The sequence below is a fragment of the Trematomus bernacchii genome, unplaced genomic scaffold (genome assembly GCF_902827165.1).
Source record: "Trematomus bernacchii unplaced genomic scaffold, fTreBer1.1, whole genome shotgun sequence".
NCBI lineage: Eukaryota > Metazoa > Chordata > Actinopteri > Perciformes > Nototheniidae > Trematomus > Trematomus bernacchii.
The window spans coordinates 91,406-112,441 of record NW_022987796.1 but is presented as its reverse complement, the minus strand read 5'-3'; the positions used below and the strand labels follow the sequence as shown (position 1 = coordinate 112,441).

The following is a 21,036-nucleotide window of genomic DNA, read 5'->3' as shown; positions in this document are numbered from 1 at the left end:
AAAGGTGCAGTGTTGAGGGTGGATTGAGGAACCTCACTGCTTCATACTTGTACGATACTGGATACTTGTGTATCTCTGGATTCAGAGGCGGTTATATGTTAGTATCGTTTGGGCTCTGTGCAGATATCTCACTGATGGTCTGTAGACGGTACCAATAATGTTCTGTACGTTTTTATGTTATTTAACAAGAAAAACAAAAAGGAAGAAATTATAACACACTTACATTAAAAAGTCTTCTTTCCACAATGCTCTCATAGAGGAACACCTTCTGGGTCCTGTGTTTCCTGCATTCTAAAAATAAATAACACCATTTTAATAATTAGGTAATAAGTCTTCCAAACAATCATTTAAAGAAATGTATTGTATAGTATATAGTATAGTGCAAATCGAACCTTTTCGACTTTTCTTTGACGGTGGAGGCGGTGGAGGAGAAGACAAGGAGGAGAGAGAAGGCTGGGAGCATGGAGGAGGTGGAGGAGAAGACTAGGACGAGAGAGAAGGCTGGGAGCATGGAGGAGGTGGAGGAGAAGACAAGGAGGAGAGAGAAGGCTGGGAGCATTGAGGAGGTGGAGGAGAAGACAAGGGGGTGAGAGAAGGCTGGGAGCATGGAGGCGGTGGAGGAGAAGACAAGGGGGAGAGAGAAGGCTGGGAGCATGGAGGAGGTGGAGGAGGTGGAGGAAGAGAAATAAGATGGAGAGTAAATGTCTCCGGAAGGAGGCCGGAGGGCTCTGTCTCTGGCTCCGTCTCTGTCTCTGGCTCTCGCTCTGGCTCCGTCTCTGTCTCTGGCTCGGGCTCTCGCTCCGTCTCTGTCTCTGTCTCTCGCTCTGGCTCTTGCTCCGTCTCTGTCTCTGGCTCTCGCTCTGGCTCTCGCTCTGGCTCTCGCTCTGGCTCTCGCTCTGGCTCTTGCTCTTGCTCTGGCTCTCGCTCTGGCTCTGTCTCTGGCTCTCGCTCTGGCTCTTGCTCTGGTCCAGAGGGGGCTGGTGGACCAGCAGATATTGATGCAGCTAGTTGTGCAGCACACACTGCAAATGTTGAAAATAATACAAGGGAAAATTAACAGAACACATTTTAAGGAAGACTTATTTTTGGCCTTACTTGCAAGAAATTAATTAAATGCATTGAATTTCCCTCTTATTATAAATCAACCAGGTAGTTCTTAAGTGAATGAAATTCAGGTAGTGTGAAAATAATGTTTTTAAGCTACCACAGCTGACTGTAGACATATTGCTATGTTTCTCATATCAGTGTTTAACACAACAACTTATCGTATTTAGTTAAGACCATGATCATAATGAAAATGTAGTTGCAGTCTGGAGCAGCTTCTCTCATTAAACTAGAAATCATTTAAAACTTGCAGATAAATACATTAAATCTGTAATGAAACATGGTGATAAGACTTTTGACAGGTTGTTGCCGGGTTTGCAAAGAACCACGTGCGTCTCACAGAAGAAAATAGGCATGACTTTTCTTCTGTGTCATTTCGAAACTGTGGCTGGTCTGACATGTTTCTACGGATGCCCAGATAAAAAGCATAAGTCGTAATGATAAGCACATGTGCAGCGTACGGCACCATGTGTGTCCTGGACATTAGGGTGCGAGGTAGGAGTGTCATGATGTCTAATTTCATTGAATGTCTTTTGCCTCAACTCGTCTCTCGAGGTGTCTCCTCCTCTTCTCCCATCTCATGTGAGAGGGATTAAGACATGAAGAGAGGAGGCAAGAGTTACAAACTGGGAAAACAGAGCAGCCTCATATCTTTATGATGCCTGCAGAGATGTGTTTGTATTACAGACACATGCATAACGTTCATGCTTGCTAACTACATGTGAGTAATGTCGACATTTGCATTCAATTCAACCCTTTAAATATTTGTGTATAGCACATTTCAATGTTGTCCAAAGTGCTGTACAGGCTTAAAACACAATACAAAATAAAGAAATATGCATACAAATAATTAATTATAAATAAAAACTAAAAAGTAGGTAACTGCAATACCATTAGTGTGGTACCCTCATATTAGTGTCTTAGTGTTCACAGTGATAACATGCTGGCCCTGACAAGCCCATGTTGACAGCCTTTGTTCTATAATACAGAATAGGTTGTATTATATAAAAAAGGCTCAGGGGGGGATGACATTTTAATGATATAACGGGATAGATGTAACAGAAGTGTGAATTTGATGAATGCATTGACACAAAGCCCATGGACGACTACACAATGAGATAATAAAGTACAAGGATGATCTTAATTTTCAGGAGGTACTCATAGAGTTTCCTCATTTTGAGTAGGATCTCCCTAACGACCCCATCAGTGTTACCGAAATGGTGGACCAGATCCCCACGGATCTCCCCACTGCGGCCCTTATTGCAAAGGAAAAGGACCGGGCTGGAGCCAAGGGTGTGTAGTTTAAGAACCTGCAAGAATTGGAGTGAAAAAGATTGCATTCAGGCACATTGATCAATGATACAAATCTTTTGGTTTGTTAAAGCCCGAAAAATGGTTTCACATTCACTGAGGGCAAGGCTGTTTGACAAATAAGATATGTAATCGTCTGATAGGCCAAACATCTTAAATACTAAGTCATTTAAACTCACAGATAGCTCGGCCGACTTAACGGTCCTGCTGGCGTTCCTGTTCATCTTCACAGAAGCCCCCCAGCTAGAGTCCTTCAATTCCGCTTCTTTTTAAAAAAAATTGTTATTTATTTGAAGGGGGCAGACACACGCCACGCATGTTTTACGCCCAAGGGAATTTGGTGCCTGGCAGGAGGGGCACAGTTGGGTTTTGGGCTTTGTCATTCTGCAAATGAAAGTTAAACATAGAGGGATTATCTCAAAAATGTTTGCTGTCAGTTGATCAATTTTTTCTCAAATACACAAATATGTTATTAAGTTCATGCTCTATATTAAATGCAATTGGAGAGATAGAAGATACAGTCTAATATGCTGTGAATACTTGAGATAGGGCGCAAACTTCCAATGGTTTGAATCAAATTAATATATTCATATGTATGTGAATATTCAATATATTCAAACACAAATGACAAGTGGGGTTTTTGTATAATAGAATGTAACATTTAAACGCCAATGCTAAGTGACTCCATTTTGAACAAAATTGAACAACATTCTGTTAATAATTAGGCTAATGAGTACTGACTTCTAATGTACTGTGTAATTTGTTCACATATAAACATCATGACATTAAATGATGGCATTCCTTCTTGATGACAGCTTATGGTAAAAAAACAAATGACCAGCAACCGCAGTGACGCGTCCTAAACATTTTACGTCATTACACCGAACACGTAAAACACTCCCGCTAAGTAATAAATAATAAATAAATAATAATAATTACAAATACTTTCGCTCCAGAGTCCTCTTTGTTTTGATGAGCGATACAACTAACAGTGCTAGCTCCTTTGATGACTACGACATTGTACTAACACAGCTAGCTAGCCAAACGGTGGCTAATGCAAGCTTCTAAATGAGCCGTTATTACAAAAAAGAAAATAACTGTTACAGACTACATTTTCTTTAAGTTTCTCGTACTGTCTTACGAATCCTGCTGCCTGGGTGGGACTTGAATACATAACCCAAATATTTTATTTGTGTTATATTTGAATATTGTCGAAAATTAAGTGAGCAGTCGAGTTTATTACAGCTTACCTTGCTGGTGTCTCAAGGTTCCGAGCGATGTATCACGTGAACTACGTGACCTCGAGACCTGGCCTCACGAAGATAGCTGAGGATTGTGGGTAGTGTAGTGTCTTCGGCCATCCAAAACTCAAAACTACTTGTTTCTCAGAATTGAAGGGGAAAACGTGACAAAAGCATTGTACACTAAAACCTATCAATGTCATTTCATCAACAAGGATAATCTGGTGTTTTTGAGTTAATGAGTAGTGCAGATATCACCTATTTATGTTTCATCCAATCACAGAGCTTGTTGACTTATCACGAGGTTTTGTCGCAAAGCGGACAGAAGTCGTCACAACAATAGCTGGGGATTGTGGGTAGTGTAGTCTCTTTGGCGCTCCACATTTTAGAGAAAACAAGTTGTCTCAGAATTGAAGGGGAAAAACACAAAAGCATTGCACACAATTTAAACCTATAAATGTCGTTTAATTAACAAGGGTAATCTGGTGTTTTTGAGTGGATGAGTAATGGAGATATCACTGTCAAATCAATCGACAGTAAGGAGAATACTTACTTCCGGGTGTACAATTCTCCGTTATCCAATGGGAATGGACGCTCACATTGCCTTTAACAGCTGCCGACACAAACGAATGCCGTGCTTCCCTAAGCGTCAAATACCGCCGCCGATGGGAATACATTGCAATCAGTTGAAAGCTCTTTGCATCCGTTTATGACGCTGATGGAGACTCGGCGCGTAACAACTGGACGCCACGGAATTCTGACCAAGCGTCGCTCCTGGATGTGTTGGGAGTGAGAGTGTGTTGGCTGCAGCCTGCAATGGGGTTGAACCACCGTGTGGTCTTTAAATCAATGGAATGCATTGTTTCACTAAAATATCAGCTCGTAGAATGCAGAGTTCAAGACGTTTTTTATTGTGCCAACCTGTCACAGTTTCTGTAACATTTTCAATTCCCCTGCTTTGATTTATCACCCTGTGTACTGACATATTCCAGAAGCCGTTGGTACTTCCTTGTTCCTTGTTTCTTGTTCCTTGTTCCATGTTCCTTGTTCAAAGGAGATGAAACGATTGTGGTTAAACAAGTTTAGATGCCACTGAGCTGTGTTCGAAACTGTTAAAAAGATTCCTGTTGAAAAAAGATTCCTCATGTAGTATATTACAGAAGATACTCAAAGTTTGATTTTATTGGTCCTGTTTTATCCATAGAGTTCCATGTGTAAATTAGCGTTAGCTAGTAACAGCATATATGCTCCATACAAGTTAACCGTTGTAATAATTTAACGTTGAGTTGCATACTGAGGAAGATGGAGCCATTTTGCATAAACATGAAACTCTTTGGAGTTGAAGGAGGCATGATAACTTGGAACTATTACTATTATATCCTTGTTCTTGAACCTTTGAGAAAGAATTCCACACACAGAAACCTAGAAGGAAACATAACACTCTAAAATGCTGCAAGGTGAAATATGTTCTTTCCTTCAGATCTATGTGACAGGTGCTTTATCTGTACTCACACGTTTTTTAATGGTGAGTAATGTCGGTTATCAGCACGCTATGAATGTCTTTCACTTTTGACTTTCTTCCTCATACTCATGAACGACCATTACATAATAACCTGTATTGTGAAGGTTTGCATTCAGCTACGTCCTAACGTTGACAGTATTGGCTTTTTCTGACTCTCAAACACAGAGTTGATATTGTCTATTAATCTTTAATGTTACAGTAAAAGTATTGGGTGTTATATATAGCCTATATATATATAAAGTGGCCCAATTTGAGTGGAAGACGCTCACAGCTCTGGGAATAGCAGGTATGGAGTGCAAAACAGCTGCTCGTAGGTTGGGGGATGCAGCTGTAAGAGCCTCTTGTTGGCTCTGGAACAGGCGGGAATAGTTCTGCTGGAAACCAGGGGAGGATGGGCAGTGACTGGGCAGTGACTGGCCATCACTGCCAACCGAATGGCAGTGCATTAAAGTGAACATTTGCATGAAACAAAAGCACTCCATACGGGAGCAATCGCAATAAAATATAACAGTAATGCTCACGTCAGGCATCCGCGACTCTCGGACTATGTGTTAAGGAGTATAAAGTTCCAAGTGTCTGCTGTGTTATAAAACAGGTCCACTGTGCATGAATGGAAGAACAGCATGGGCTATAATAAAACATTAATGATGAGACAACCTGGTGATCCTCGCTGCAGGAGATTATAGTCCACATAATCGTGTACTTGCTCCGGGCTAGAACATCTCTTCTTGGATCCTCACTGCCGACCGAATGGCAGTATATAGTATAACAGGCGGGAAGAGTTCTGCTGGAAACCAGGGGAGGATGGGCAGTGACTGGCCATCACTGCCGACCGAATGGCAGTATATTAAAGTGAACATTTGCATGAAACAAAAGCACTCCATACGGGAGCAATCGCTATACAATATAACAGCAATGCTCACGTCAGGCATCCGCGACACTCGGAATATGTGTTAAGGAGTATAAAGTTCTAAGTGTCCACCGTGTTATAAATCAGGTCCACTCTGCATGAATGGAAGAACAAGCCAACGACCCGAATATTCAGATGCCTGCTGTAGTTTTCAGCCAAATCGAAGCTCTCCGTTAGAGCGCTGACCTTCTTCTCAAGTTCGCCAATCCCAGGTTCTTGCGCTGTGGCAGAGTTTTCTACCGCCTGATCCTGGTCTCTGCTTCATCTAGCCGGCTGCTAGCAGACTGGAGCTCCACAGAATGCTTATTAATAGACTCGACCAGAGAGCTGAGTTTTCATCAATTACTTTTATATTATTAGCAGTCATCAAGTTTAGGGCTTTAGCGAGGGCTAGAGTTAGTATTTGTTTATTTATCCAAAATCACTCGACTTCGCAGGAGTAGGTGAGGCTTCCAAACTTCCTAACGTTATCAGCATTGGGTTTTTCTAACTCTCAAACACAGAGTTGATACTGTCTATTAATCCGTAATGTTTCAGTAAAAGCATTGGTTGTAATATATTACGTTGTTATACTAATGTCATATACTATTGTAGGACATATCAGCTCCCTTCATTCCTGCAAGGTCTTAACCTTACTTACCACATTCAAATACCTTGAACCACTTGCAAGAAGTTTTAGTTTTGGTTATGTGGTTTACTGGTTTTGAGTTCTTCTAAATCATCTTTAAATGTAAATCATACAGTACCCTTCATTTAGAGGGTTACTCCATCCAAAATACAAAGGAAAAACAGACGTTTCTCCAGATAGCATTGCTTTCTTTTGACAGTTTCTTGTAATTCCTGCTGCAGCCTGCAATGGGGTTGAACCACCGTGTGGTCTTTAAATCAATGGAATGCATTGTTTCACTAAAATATCAGCTCGTAGAATGCAGAGTTCAAGACGTTTTTTATTGTGCCAACCTGTCACAGTTTCTGCAACATTTTCAATTCCCCTGCTTTGATTTATCACCGTGTATACTGACATATTCCAGAAGCCGTTGGTACTTCCTTGTTCCTTGTTCCTTGTTCCTTGTTCCTTGTTCCTTGTTCCTTGTTCCTTGTTCAAAGGAGATGAAACGATTGTGGTTAAACAAGTTTAGATGCCACTGAGCTGTGTTCGAAACTGTTAAAAAGATTCCTGTTGAAAAAAGATTCCTCATGTAGTATATTACAGAAGATACTCAAAGTTTGATTTTATTAGTCCTGTTTTATCCATAGAGTTCCATGTGTAAATTAGCGTTAGCTAGTAACAGCAAATATGCTCCATACAAGTTAACCGTTGTAATAATTTAACGTTGAGTTGCATACTGAGGGAGATGGAGCCATTTTGCATAAACATGAAACTCTTTGGAGTTGATGGAGGCATGATAACTTGGAACTATTACTATTATATCCTTGTTCTTGAACCTTTGAGAAAGAATTCCACACACAGAAAGCTAGAAGGAAACATAACACTCTAAAATGCTGCAGGGTGAAATATGTTCTTTCCTTCAGATCTATGTGACAGGTGCTTTATCTGTACTCACACGTTTTTTAATGGTGAGTCATGTCGGTTATCAGCACGCTATGAATGTCTTTCACTTTTGACTTTCTTCCTCATACTCATGAACGACCATTACATAATAACCTGTATTGTGAAGGTTTGCATTCAGCTACGTCCTAACGTTGACAGTATTGGCTTTTTCTGACTCTCAAACACAGAGTTGATATTGTCTATTAATCTTTAATGTTACAGTAAAAGTATTGGGTGTTATATATAGCCTATATATATATAAAGTGGCCCAATCTGAGTGGAAGACGCTCACAGCTCTGGGAATAGCAGGTATGGAGTGCAAAACAGCTGCTCGTAGGTTGGGGGATGCAGCTGTAAGAGCCTCTTGTTGGCTCTGGAACAGGTGGGAATAGTTCTGCTGGAAACCAGGGGAGGATGGGCAGTGACTGGGCAGTGACTGGCCATCACTGCCAACCGAATGGCAGTGCATTAAAGTGAACATTTGCATGAAACAAAAGCACTCCATACGGGAGCAATCGCAATAAAATATAACAGTAATGCTCACGTCAGGCATCCGCGACACTCGGACTATGTGTTAAGGAGTATAAAGTTCCAAGTGTCTGCTGTGTTATAAAACAGGTCCACTGTGCATGAATGGAAGAACAACATGGGCTATAATAAAACATTAATGATGAGACAACCTGGTGATCCTCGCTGCAGGAGATTATAGTCCACATAATCGTGTACTTGCTCCGGGCTAGAACATCTCTTCTTGGACCCTCATTGCCGACCGAATGGCAGTATATAGTATAACAGGCGGGAAGAGTTCTGCTGGAAACCAGGGGAGGATGGGCAGTGACTGGCCATCACTGCCGACCGAATGGCAGTATATTAAAGTGAACATTTGCATGAAACAAAAGCACTCCATACGGGAGCAATCGCTATACAATATAACAGCAATGCTCACGTCAGGCATCCGCGACACTTGGAATATGTGTTAAGGAGTATACATTTCTAAGTGTCCACCGTGTTATAAAACAGGTCCACTCTGCATGAATGGAAGAACAAGCCAACGACCCGAATATTCAGATGCCTGCTGTAGTTTTCAGCCAAATCGAAGCTCTCCGTTAGAGCACTGACCTTCTTCTCAAGTTCGCCAATCCCACGTTCTTGCGCTGTGGCAGAGTTTTCTACCGCCTGATCCTGGTCTCTGCTTCATCTAGCCGGCTGCTAGCAGACTGGAGCTCCACAGAATGCTTATTAATAGACTCGACCAGAGAGCTGAGTTTTCATCAATTACTTTTATATTATTAGCAGTCATCAAGTTTAGGGCTTTAGCGAGGGCTAGAGTTAGTATTTGTTTATTTATCCAAAATCACTCGACTTCGCAGGAGTAGGTGAGGCTTCCAAACTTCCTAACGTTATCAGCATTGGGTTTTTCTAACTCTCAAACACAGAGTTGATACTGTCTATTAATCCGTAATGTTTCAGTAAAAGCATTGGTTGTAATATATTACGTTGTTATACTAATGTCATATACTATTGTAGGACATATCAGCTCCCTTCATTCCTGCAAGGTCTTAACCTTACTTACCACATTCAAATACCTTGAACCACTTGCAAGAAGTTTTAGTTTTGGTTATGTGGTTTACTGGTTTTGAGTTCTTCTAAATCATCTTTAAATGTAAATCATACAGTACCCTTCATTTAGAGGGTTACTCCATCCAAAATACAAAGGAAAAACAGACGTTTCTCCAGATAGCATTGCTTTCTTTTGACAGTTTCTTGTAATTCCTGCTGCAGCCTGCAATGGGGTTGAACCACCGTGTGGTCTTTAAATCAATGGAATGCATTGTTTCACTAAAATATCAGCTCGTAGAATGCAGAGTTCAAGACGTTTTTTATTGTGCCAACCTGTCACAGTTTCTGCAACATTTTCAATTCCCCTGCTTTGATTTATCACCGTGTATACTGACATATTCCAGAAGCCGTTGGTACTTCCTTGTTCCTTGTTCCTTGTTCCTTGTTCCTTGTTCCTTGTTCCTTGTTCCTTGTTCCTTGTTCAAAGGAGATGAAACGATTGTGGTTAAACAAGTTTAGATGCCACTGAGCTGTGTTCGAAACTGTTAAAAAGATTCCTGTTGAAAAAAGATTCCTCATGTAGTATATTACAGAAGATACTCAAAGTTTGATTTTATTAGTCCTGTTTTATCCATAGAGTTCCATGTGTAAATTAGCGTTAGCTAGTAACAGCAAATATGCTCCATACAAGTTAACCGTTGTAATAATTTAACGTTGAGTTGCATACTGAGGGAGATGGAGCCATTTTGCATAAACATGAAACTCTTTGGAGTTGATGGAGGCATGATAACTTGGAACTATTACTATTATATCCTTGTTCTTGAACCTTTGAGAAAGAATTCCACACACAGAAAGCTAGAAGGAAACATAACACTCTAAAATGCTGCAGGGTGAAATATGTTCTTTCCTTCAGATCTATGTGACAGGTGCTTTATCTGTACTCACACGTTTTTTAATGGTGAGTCATGTCGGTTATCAGCACGCTATGAATGTCTTTCACTTTTGACTTTCTTCCTCATACTCATGAACGACCATTACATAATAACCTGTATTGTGAAGGTTTGCATTCAGCTACGTCCTAACGTTGACAGTATTGGCTTTTTCTGACTCTCAAACACAGAGTTGATATTGTCTATTAATCTTTAATGTTACAGTAAAAGTATTGGGTGTTATATATAGCCTATATATATATAAAGTGGCCCAATCTGAGTGGAAGACGCTCACAGCTCTGGGAATAGCAGGTATGGAGTGCAAAACAGCTGCTCGTAGGTTGGGGGATGCAGCTGTAAGAGCCTCTTGTTGGCTCTGGAACAGGTGGGAATAGTTCTGCTGGAAACCAGGGGAGGATGGGCAGTGACTGGGCAGTGACTGGCCATCACTGCCAACCGAATGGCAGTGCATTAAAGTGAACATTTGCATGAAACAAAAGCACTCCATACGGGAGCAATCGCAATAAAATATAACAGTAATGCTCACGTCAGGCATCCGCGACACTCGGACTATGTGTTAAGGAGTATAAAGTTCCAAGTGTCTGCTGTGTTATAAAACAGGTCCACTGTGCATGAATGGAAGAACAACATGGGCTATAATAAAACATTAATGATGAGACAACCTGGTGATCCTCGCTGCAGGAGATTATAGTCCACATAATCGTGTACTTGCTCCGGGCTAGAACATCTCTTCTTGGACCCTCATTGCCGACCGAATGGCAGTATATAGTATAACAGGCGGGAAGAGTTCTGCTGGAAACCAGGGGAGGATGGGCAGTGACTGGCCATCACTGCCGACCGAATGGCAGTATATTAAAGTGAACATTTGCATGAAACAAAAGCACTCCATACGGGAGCAATCGCTATACAATATAACAGCAATGCTCACGTCAGGCATCCGCGACACTTGGAATATGTGTTAAGGAGTATACATTTCTAAGTGTCCACCGTGTTATAAAACAGGTCCACTCTGCATGAATGGAAGAACAAGCCAACGACCCGAATATTCAGATGCCTGCTGTAGTTTTCAGCCAAATCGAAGCTCTCCGTTAGAGCGCTGACCTTCTTCTCAAGTTCGCCAATCCCACGTTCTTGCGCTGTGGCAGAGTTTTCTACCGCCTGATCCTGGTCTCTGCTTCATCTAGCCGGCTGCTAGCAGACTGGAGCTCCACAGAATGCTTATTAATAGACTCGACTAGAGAGCTGAGTTTTCATCAATTACTTTTATATTATTAGCAGTCATCAAGTTTAGGGCTTTAGCGAGGGCTAGAGTTAGTATTTGTTTATTTATCCAAAATCACTCGACCTCGCAGGAGTAGGTGAGGCTTCCAAACTTCCTAACGTTATCAGCATTGTGTTTTTCTAACTCTCAAACACAGAGTTGATACTGTCTATTAATCCGTAAGGTTTCAGTAAAAGCATTGGTTGTAATATATTACGTTGTTATACTAATGTCATATACTATTGTAGGACATATCAGCTCCCTTCATTCCTGCAAGGTCTTAACCTTACTTACCACATTCAAATACCTTGAACCACTTGCAAGAAGTTTTAGTTTTGGTTATGTGGTTTACTGGTTTTGAGTTCTTCTAAATCATCTTTAAATGTAAATCATACAGTACCCTTCATTTAGAGGGTTACTCCATCCAAAATACAAAAGAAAAACAGACATTTCTCCAGATAGCATTGCTTTCTTTTGACAGTTTCTTGTAATTCCTGCTGCAGCCTGCAATGGGGTTGAACCACCGTGTGGTCTTTAAATCAATGGAATGCATTGTTTCACTAAAATATCAGCTCGTAGAATGCAGAGTTCAAGACGTTTTTTATTGTGCCAACCTGTCACAGTTTCTGCAACATTTTCAATTCCCCTGCTTTGATTTATCACCCTGTGTACTGACATATTCCAGAAGCCGTTGGTACTTCCTTGTTCCTTGTTTCTTGTTCCTTGTTCCTTGTTCCTTGTTCAAAGGAGATGAAACGATTGTGGTTAAACAAGTTTAGATGCCACTGAGCTGTGTTCGAAACTGTTAAAAAGATTCCTGTTGAAAAAAGATTCCTCATGTAGTATATTACAGAAGATACTCAAAGTTTGATTTTATTGGTCCTGTTTTATCCATAGAGTTCCATGTGTAAATTAGCGTTAGCTAGTAACAGCAAATATGCTCCATACAAGTTAACCGTTGTAATAATTTAACGTTGAGTTGCATACTGAGGGAGATGGAGCCATTTTGCATAAACATGAAACTCTTTGGAGTTGATGGAGGCATGATAACTTGGAACTATTACTATTATATCCTTGTTTTTGAACCTTTGAGAAAAAATTCCACACACAGAAAGCTAGAAGGAAACATAACACTCTAAAATGCTGCAGGGTGAAATATGTTCTTTCCTTCAGATCTATGTGACAGGTGCTTTATCTGTACTCACACGTTTTTTAATGGTGAGTCATGTCGGTTATCAGCACGCTATGAATGTCTTTCACTTTTGACTTTCTTCCTCATACTCATGAACGACCATTACATAATAACCTGTATTGTGAAGGTTTGCATTCAGCTACGTCCAGGGGCGGACTGGCCATCGGGACGTTCGGGACGAATCCCGATGGGCCCGGTACTGAAGTGGGCCGGTCGAGAGTCCCGGGCTGATTTGTAGTCCCAGTCCGCCCCTGGCTACATCCTAACGTTGACAGTATTGGCTTTTTCTGACTCTCAAACACAGAGTTGATATTGTCTATTAATCTTTAATGTTACAGTAAAAGTATTGGGTGTTATATATAGCCTATATATATATAAAGTGGCCCAATCTGAGTGGAAGACGCTCACAGCTCTGGGAATAGCAGGTATGGAGTGCAAAACAGCTGCTCGTAGGTTGGGGGATGCAGCTGTAAGAGCCTCTTGTTGGCTCTGGAACAGGCGGGAATAGTTCTGCTGGAAACCAGGGAAGAATGGGCAGTGACTGGGCAGTGACTGGCCATCACTGCCAACCGAATGGCAGTGCATTCAAGTGAACATTTGCATGAAACAAAAGCACTCCATACGGGAGCAATCGCAATAAAATATAACAGTAATGCTCACGTCAGGCATCCGCGACACACTGTGTTAAGGAGTATAAAGTTCCAAGTGTCTGCTGTGTTATAAAACAGGTCCACTGTGCATGAATGGAAGAACAGCATGGGCTATAATAAAACATTAATGATGAGACAATCTGGTGATCCTCGCTGCAGGAGATTATAGTCCACATAATCGTGTACTTGCTCCGGGCTAGAACATCTCTTCTTGGACCCTCACTGCCGACCGAATGGCAGTATATAGTATAACAGGCGGGAAGAGTTCTGCTGGAAACCAGGGGAGGATGGTCAGTGACTGGCCATCACTGCCGACCGAATGGCAGTATATTAAAGTGAACATTTGCATGAAACAAAAGCACTCCATACGGGAGCAATCGCTATACAATATAACAGCAATGCTCACGTCAGGCATCCGCGACACTCGGAATATGTGTTAAGGAGTATAAAGTTCTAAGTGTCCACCGTGTTATAAAACAGGTCCACTCTGCATGAATGGAAGAACAAGCCAACGACCCGAATATTCAGATGCCTGCTGTAGTTTTCAGCCAAATCGAAGCTCTCCGTTAGAGCGCTGACCTTCTTCTCAAGTTCGCCAATCCCAGGTTCTTGCGCTGTGGCAGAGTTTTCTACCGCCTGATCCTGGTCTCTGCTTCATCTAGCCGGCTGCTAGCAGACTGGAGCTCCACAGAATGCTTATTAATAGACTCGACCAGAGAGCTGAGTTTTCATCAATTACTTTTATATTATTAGCAGTCATCAAGTTTAGGGCTTTAGCGAGGGCTAGAGTTAGTATTTGTTTATTTATCCAAAATCACTCGACCTCGCAGGAGTAGGTGAGGCTTCCAAACTTCCTAACGTTATCAGCATTGGGTTTTTCTAACTCTCAAACACAGAGTTGATACTGTCTATTAATCCGTAATGTTTCAGTAAAAGCATTGGTTGTAATATATTACGTTGTTATACTAATGTCATATACTATTGTAGGACATATCAGCTCCCTTCATTCCTGCAAGGTCTTAACCTTACTTACCACATTCAAATACCTTGAACCACTTGCAAGAAGTTTTAGTTTTGGTTATGTGGTTTACTGGTTTTGAGTTCTTCTAAATCATCTTTAAATGTAAATCATACAGTACCCTTCATTTAGAGGGTTACTCCATCCAAAATACAAAGGAAAAACAGACGTTTCTCCAGATAGCATTGCTTTCTTTTGACAGTTTCTTGTAATTTCTGCTGCAGCCTGCAATGGGGTTGAACCACCGTGTGGTCTTTAAATCAATGGAATGCATTGTTTCACTAAAATATCAGCTCGTAGAATGCAGAGTTCAAGACGTTTTTTATTGTGCCAACCTGTCACAGTTTCTGCAACATTTTCAATTCCCCTGCTTTGATTTATCACCCTGTGTACTGACATATTCCAGAAGCCGTTGGTACTTCCTTGTTCCTTGTTCCTTGTTCCTTGTTCCTTGTTCCTTGTTCCTTGTTCCTTGTTCAAAGGAGATGAAACGATTGTGGTTAAACAAGTTTAGATGCCACTGAGCTGTGTTTGAAACTGTTAAAAAGATTCCTGTTGAAAAAAGATTCCTCATGTAGTATATTACAGAAGATACTCAAAGTTTGATTTTATTGGTCCTGTTTTATCCATAGAGTTCCATGTGTAAATTAGTGTTAGCTAGTAACAGCAAATATGCTCCATACAAGTTAACCGTTGTAATAATTTAACGTTGAGTTGCATACTGAGGAAGATGGAGCCATTTTGCATAAACATGAAACTCTTTGGAGTTGAAGGAGGCATGATAACTTGGAACTATTACTATTATATCCTTGTTCTTGAACCTTTGAGAAAGAATTCCACACACAGAAACCTAGAAGGAAACATAACACTCTAAAATGCTGCAGGGTGAAATATGTTCTTTCCTTCAGATCTATGTGACAGGTGCTTTATCTGTACTCACACGTTTTTTAATGGTGAGTCATGTCGGTTATCAGCACGCTATGAATGTCTTTCACTTTTGACTTTCTTCCTCATACTCATGAACGACCATTACATAATAACCTGTATTGTGAAGGTTTGCATTCAGCTACGTCCTAACGTTGACAGTATTGGCTTTTTCTGACTCTCAAACACAGAGTTGATATTGTCTATTAATCTTTAATGTTACAGTAAAAGTATTGGGTGTTATATATAGCCTATATATATATAAAGTGGCCCAATTTGAGTGGAAGACGCTCACAGCTCTGGGAATAGCAGGTATGGAGTGCAAAACAGCTGCTCGTAGGTTGGGGGATGCAGCTGTAAGAGCCTCTTGTTGGCTCTGGAACAGGCGGGAATAGTTCTGCTGGAAACCAGGGGAGGATGGGCAGTGACTGGGCAGTGACTGGCCATCACTGCCAACCGAATGGCAGTGCATTAAAGTGAACATTTGCATGAAACAAAAGCACTCCATACGGGAGCAATCGCAATCAAATATAACAGTAATGCTCACGTCAGGCATCCGCGACACACTGTGTTAAGGAGTATAAAGTTCCAAGTGTCTGCTGTGTTATAAAACAGGTCCACTGTGCATGAATAGAAGAACAGCATGGGCTATAATAAAACATTAATGATGAGACAACCTGGTGATCCTCGCTGCAGGAGATTATAGTCCACATAATCGTGTACTTGCTCCGGGCTAGAACATCTCTTCTTGGACCCTCACTGCCGACCGAATGGCAGTATATAGTATAACAGGCGGGAAGAGTTCTGCTGGAAACCAGGGGAGGATGGGCAGTGACTGGCCATCACTGCCGACCGAATGGCAGTATATTAAAGTGAACATTTGCATGAAACAAAAGCACTCCATACGGGAGCAATCGCTATACAATATAACAGCAATGCTCACGTCAGGCATCCGCGACACTCGGAATATGTGTTAAGGAGTATAAAGTTCTAAGTGTCCACCGTGTTATAAAACAGGTCCACTCTGCATGAATGGAAGAACAAGCCAACGACCCGAATATTCAGATGCCTGCTGTAGTTTTCAGCCAAATCGAAGCTCTCCGTTAGAGCGCTGACCTTCTTCTCAAGTTCGCCAATCCCAGGTTCTTGCGCTGTGGCAGAGTTTTCTACCGCCTGATCCTGGTCTCTGCTTCATCTAGCCGGCTGCTAGCAGACTGGAGCTCCACAGAATGCTTATTAATAGACTCGACTAGAGAGCTGAGTTTTCATCAATTACTTTTATATTATTAGCAGTCATCAAGTTTAGGGCTTTAGCGAGGGCTAGAGTTAGTATTTGTTTATTTATCCAAAATCACTCGACCTCGCAGGAGTAGGTGAGGCTTCCAAACTTCCTAACGTTATCAGCATTGTGTTTTTCTAACTCTCAAACACAGAGTTGATACTGTCTATTAATCCGTAAGGTTTCAGTAAAAGCATTGGTTGTAATATATTACGTTGTTATACTAATGTCATATACTATTGTAGGACATATCAGCTCCCTTCATTCCTGCAAGGTCTTAACCTTACTTACCACATTCAAATACCTTGAACCACTTGCAAGAAGTTTTAGTTTTGGTTATGTGGTTTACTGGTTTTGAGTTCTTCTAAATCATCTTTAAATGTAAATCATACAGTACCCTTCATTTAGAGGGTTACTCCATCCAAAATACAAAAGAAAAACAGACATTTCTCCAGATAGCATTGCTTTCTTTTGACAGTTTCTTGTAATTCCTGCTGCAGCCTGCAATGGGGTTGAACCACCGTGTGGTCTTTAAATCAATGGAATGCATTGTTTCACTAAAATATCAGCTCGTAGAATGCAGAGTTCAAGACGTTTTTTATTGTGCCAACCTGTCACAGTTTCTGCAACATTTTCAATTCCCCTGCTTTGATTTATCACCCTGTGTACTGACATATTCCAGAAGCCGTTGGTACTTCCTTGTTCCTTGTTTCTTGTTCCTTGTTCCTTGTTCCTTGTTCAAAGGAGATGAAACGATTGTGGTTAAACAAGTTTAGATGCCACTGAGCTGTGTTCGAAACTGTTAAAAAGATTCCTGTTGAAAAAAGATTCCTCATGTAGTATATTACAGAAGATACTCAAAGTTTGATTTTATTGGTCCTGTTTTATCCATAGAGTTCCATGTGTAAATTAGCGTTAGCTAGTAACAGCAAATATGCTCCATACAAGTTAACCGTTGTAATAATTTAACGTTGAGTTGCATACTGAGGGAGATGGAGCCATTTTGCATAAACATGAAACTCTTTGGAGTTGATGGAGGCATGATAACTTGGAACTATTACTATTATATCCTTGTTTTTGAACCTTTGAGAAAAAATTCCACACACAGAAAGCTAGAAGGAAACATAACACTCTAAAATGCTGCAGGGTGAAATATGTTCTTTCCTTCAGATCTATGTGACAGGTGCTTTATCTGTACTCACACGTTTTTTAATGGTGAGTCATGTCGGTTATCAGCACGCTATGAATGTCTTTCACTTTTGACTTTCTTCCTCATACTCATGAACGACCATTACATAATAACCTGTATTGTGAAGGTTTGCATTCAGCTACGTCCAGGGGCGGACTGGCCATCGGGACGTTCGGGACGAATCCCGATGGGCCCGGTACTGAAGTGGGCCGGTCGAGAGTCCCGGGCTGATTTGTAGTCCCAGTCCGCCCCTGGCTACATCCTAACGTTGACAGTATTGGCTTTTTCTGACTCTCAAACACAGAGTTGATATTGTCTATTAATCTTTGATGTTACAGTAAAAGTATTGGGTGTTATATATAGCCTATATATATATAAAGTGGCCCAATCTGAGTGGAAGACGCTCACAGCTCTGGGAATAGCAGGTATGGAGTGCAAAACAGCTGCTCGTAGGTTGGGGGATGCAGCTGTAAGAGCCTCTTGTTGGCTCTGGAACAGGCGGGAATAGTTCTGCTGGAAACCAGGGGAGAATGGGCAGTGACTGGGCAGTGACTGGCCATCACTGCCAACCGAATGGCAGTGCATTCAAGTGAACATTTGCATGAAACAAAAGCACTCCATACGGGAGCAATCGCAATAAAATATAACAGTAATGCTCACGTCAGGCATCCGCGACACACTGTGTTAAGGAGTATAAAGTTCCAAGTGTCTGCTGTGTTATAAAACAGGTCCACTGTGCATGAATGGAAGAACAGCATGGGCTATAATAAAACATTAATGATGAGACAATCTGGTGATCCTCGCTGCAGGAGATTATAGTCCACATAATCGTGTACTTGCTCCGGGCTAGAACATCTCTTCTTGGACCCTCACTGCCGACCGAATGGCAGTATATAGTATAACAGGCGGGAAGAGTTCTGCTGGAAACCAGGGGAGGATGGTCAGTGACTGGCCATCACTGCCGACCGAATGGCAGTATATTAAAGTGAACATTTGCATGAAACAAAAGCACTCCATACGGGAGCAATCGCTATACAATATAACAGCAATGCTCACGTCAGGCATCCGCGACACTCGGAATATGTGTTAAGGAGTATAAAGTTCTAAGTGTCCACCGTGTTATAAAACAGGTCCACTCTGCATGAATGGAAGAACAAGCCAACGACCCGAATATTCAGATGCCTGCTGTAGTTTTCAGCCAAATCGAAGCTCTCCGTTAGAGCGCTGACCTTCTTCTCAAGTTCGCCAATCCCAGGTTCTTGCGCTGTGGCAGAGTTTTCTACCGCCTGATCCTGGTCTCTGCTTCATCTAGCCGGCTGCTAGCAGACTGGAGCTCCACAGAATGCTTATTAATAGACTCGACCAGAGAGCTGAGTTTTCATCAATTACTTTTATATTATTAGCAGTCATCAAGTTTAGGGCTTTAGCGAGGGCTAGAGTTAGTATTTGTTTATTTATCCAAAATCACTCGACCTCGCAGGAGTAGGTGAGGCTTCCAAACTTCCTAACGTTATCAGCATTGGGTTTTTCTAACTCTCAAACACAGAGTTGATACTGTCTATTAATCCGTAATGTTTCAGTAAAAGCATTGGTTGTAATATATTACGTTGTTATACTAATGTCATATACTATTGTAGGACATATCAGCTCCCTTCATTCCTGCAAGGTCTTAACCTTACTTACCACATTCAAATACCTTGAACCACTTGCAAGAAGTTTTAGTTTTGGTTATGTGGTTTACTGGTTTTGAGTTCTTCTAAATCATCTTTAAATGTAAATCATACAGTACCCTTCATTTAGAGGGTTACTCCATCCAAAATACAAAGGAAAAACAGACGTTTCTCCAGATAGCATTGCTTTCTTTTGACAGTTTCTTGTAATTTCTGCTGCAGCCTGCAATGGGGTTGAACCACCGTGTGGTCTTTAAATCAATGGAATGCATTGTTTCACTAAAATATCAGCTCGTAGAATGCAGAGTTCAAGACGTTTTTTATTGTGCCAACCTGTCACAGTTTTCTGCAACATTTTCAATTCCCCTGCTTTGATTTATCACCCTGTGTACTGACATATTCCAGAAGCCGTTGGTACTTCCTTGTTCCTTGTTCCTTGTTCCTTGTTCCTTGTTCCTTGTTCCTTGTTCCTTGTTCAAAGGAGATGAAACGATTGTGGTTAAACAAGTTTAGATGCCACTGAGCTGTGTTTGAAACTGTTAAAAAGATTCCTGTTGAAAAAAGATTCCTCATGTAGTATATTACAGAAGATACTCAAAGTTTGATTTTATTGGTCCTGTTTTATCCATAGAGTTCCATGTGTAAATTAGCGTTAGCTAGTAACAGCAAATATGCTCCATACAAGTTAACCGTTGTAATAATTTAACGTTGAGTTGCATACTGAGGGAGATGGAGCCATTTTGCATAAACATGAAACTCTTTGGAGTTGATGGAGGCATGATAACTTGGAACTATTACTATTATATCCTTGTTCTTGAACCTTTGAGAAAGAATTCCACACACAGAAAGCTAGAAGGAAACATAACACTCTAAAATGCTGCAGGGTGAAATATGTTCTTTCCTTCAGATCTATGTGACAGGTGCTTTATCTGTACTCACACGTTTTTTAATGGTGAGTCATGTCGGTTATCAGCACGCTATGAATGTCTTTCACTTTTGACTTTCTTCCTCATACTCATGAACGACCATTACATAATAACCTGTATTGTGAAGGTTTGCATTCAGCTACGTCCTAACGTTGACAGTATTGGCTTTTTCTGACTCTCAAACACAGAGTTGATATTGTCTATTAATCTTTAATGTTACAGTAAAAGTATTGGGTGTTATATATAGCCTATATATATATAAAGTGGCCCAATCTGAGTGGAAGACGCTCACAGCTCTGGGAATAGCAGGTATGGAGTGCAAAACAGCTGCTCGTAGGTTGGGGGATGCAGCTGTAAGAGCCTCTTGTTGGCTCTGGAACAGGCGGGAATAGTTCTGCTGGAAACCAGGGGAGGATGGGCAGTGACTGGGCAGTGACTGGCCATCACTGCCAACCGAATGGCAGTGCATTAAAGTGAACATTTGCATGAAACAAAAGCACTCCATACGGGAGCAATCGCAATAAAATATAACAGTAATGCTCACGTCAGGCATCCGCGACACTCGGACTATGTGTTAAGGAGTATAAAGTTCCAAGTGTCTGTTGTGGCAATTTAGTACTCACAACAGGAAATAATGAAACAGAGAGGAATCAATAAAACACAAACACAGGTATAGTTGATCAATTATTATTTCGTTGTACAACAATCAATAATAATGAGGAAAACATTACCTCTGCTCTCAAGCAGTCCTACAGCAATGCTTCCCCGAATATTCAG

The 21,036-nt window shown here is 41.2% G+C and overlaps 1 protein-coding gene across 1 annotated transcript in view; it reads left to right on the top strand.

Moving 5' to 3' along the window:
• Positions 1–701: 701 nt before the first annotated feature.
• LOC117497841 (GTPase IMAP family member 4-like) overlaps positions 702–21,036 on the top strand; it is a 73,041-nt gene continuing 52,706 nt past the window's right edge. Inside the window, exons 1-2 of the mRNA XM_034149864.1 lie at positions 702–980; positions 2,289–2,397. Coding sequence (XP_034005755.1) covers positions 702–980; positions 2,289–2,397 — 388 coding nt within the window. The remainder of the gene's footprint in view (positions 981–2,288; positions 2,398–21,036) is intronic.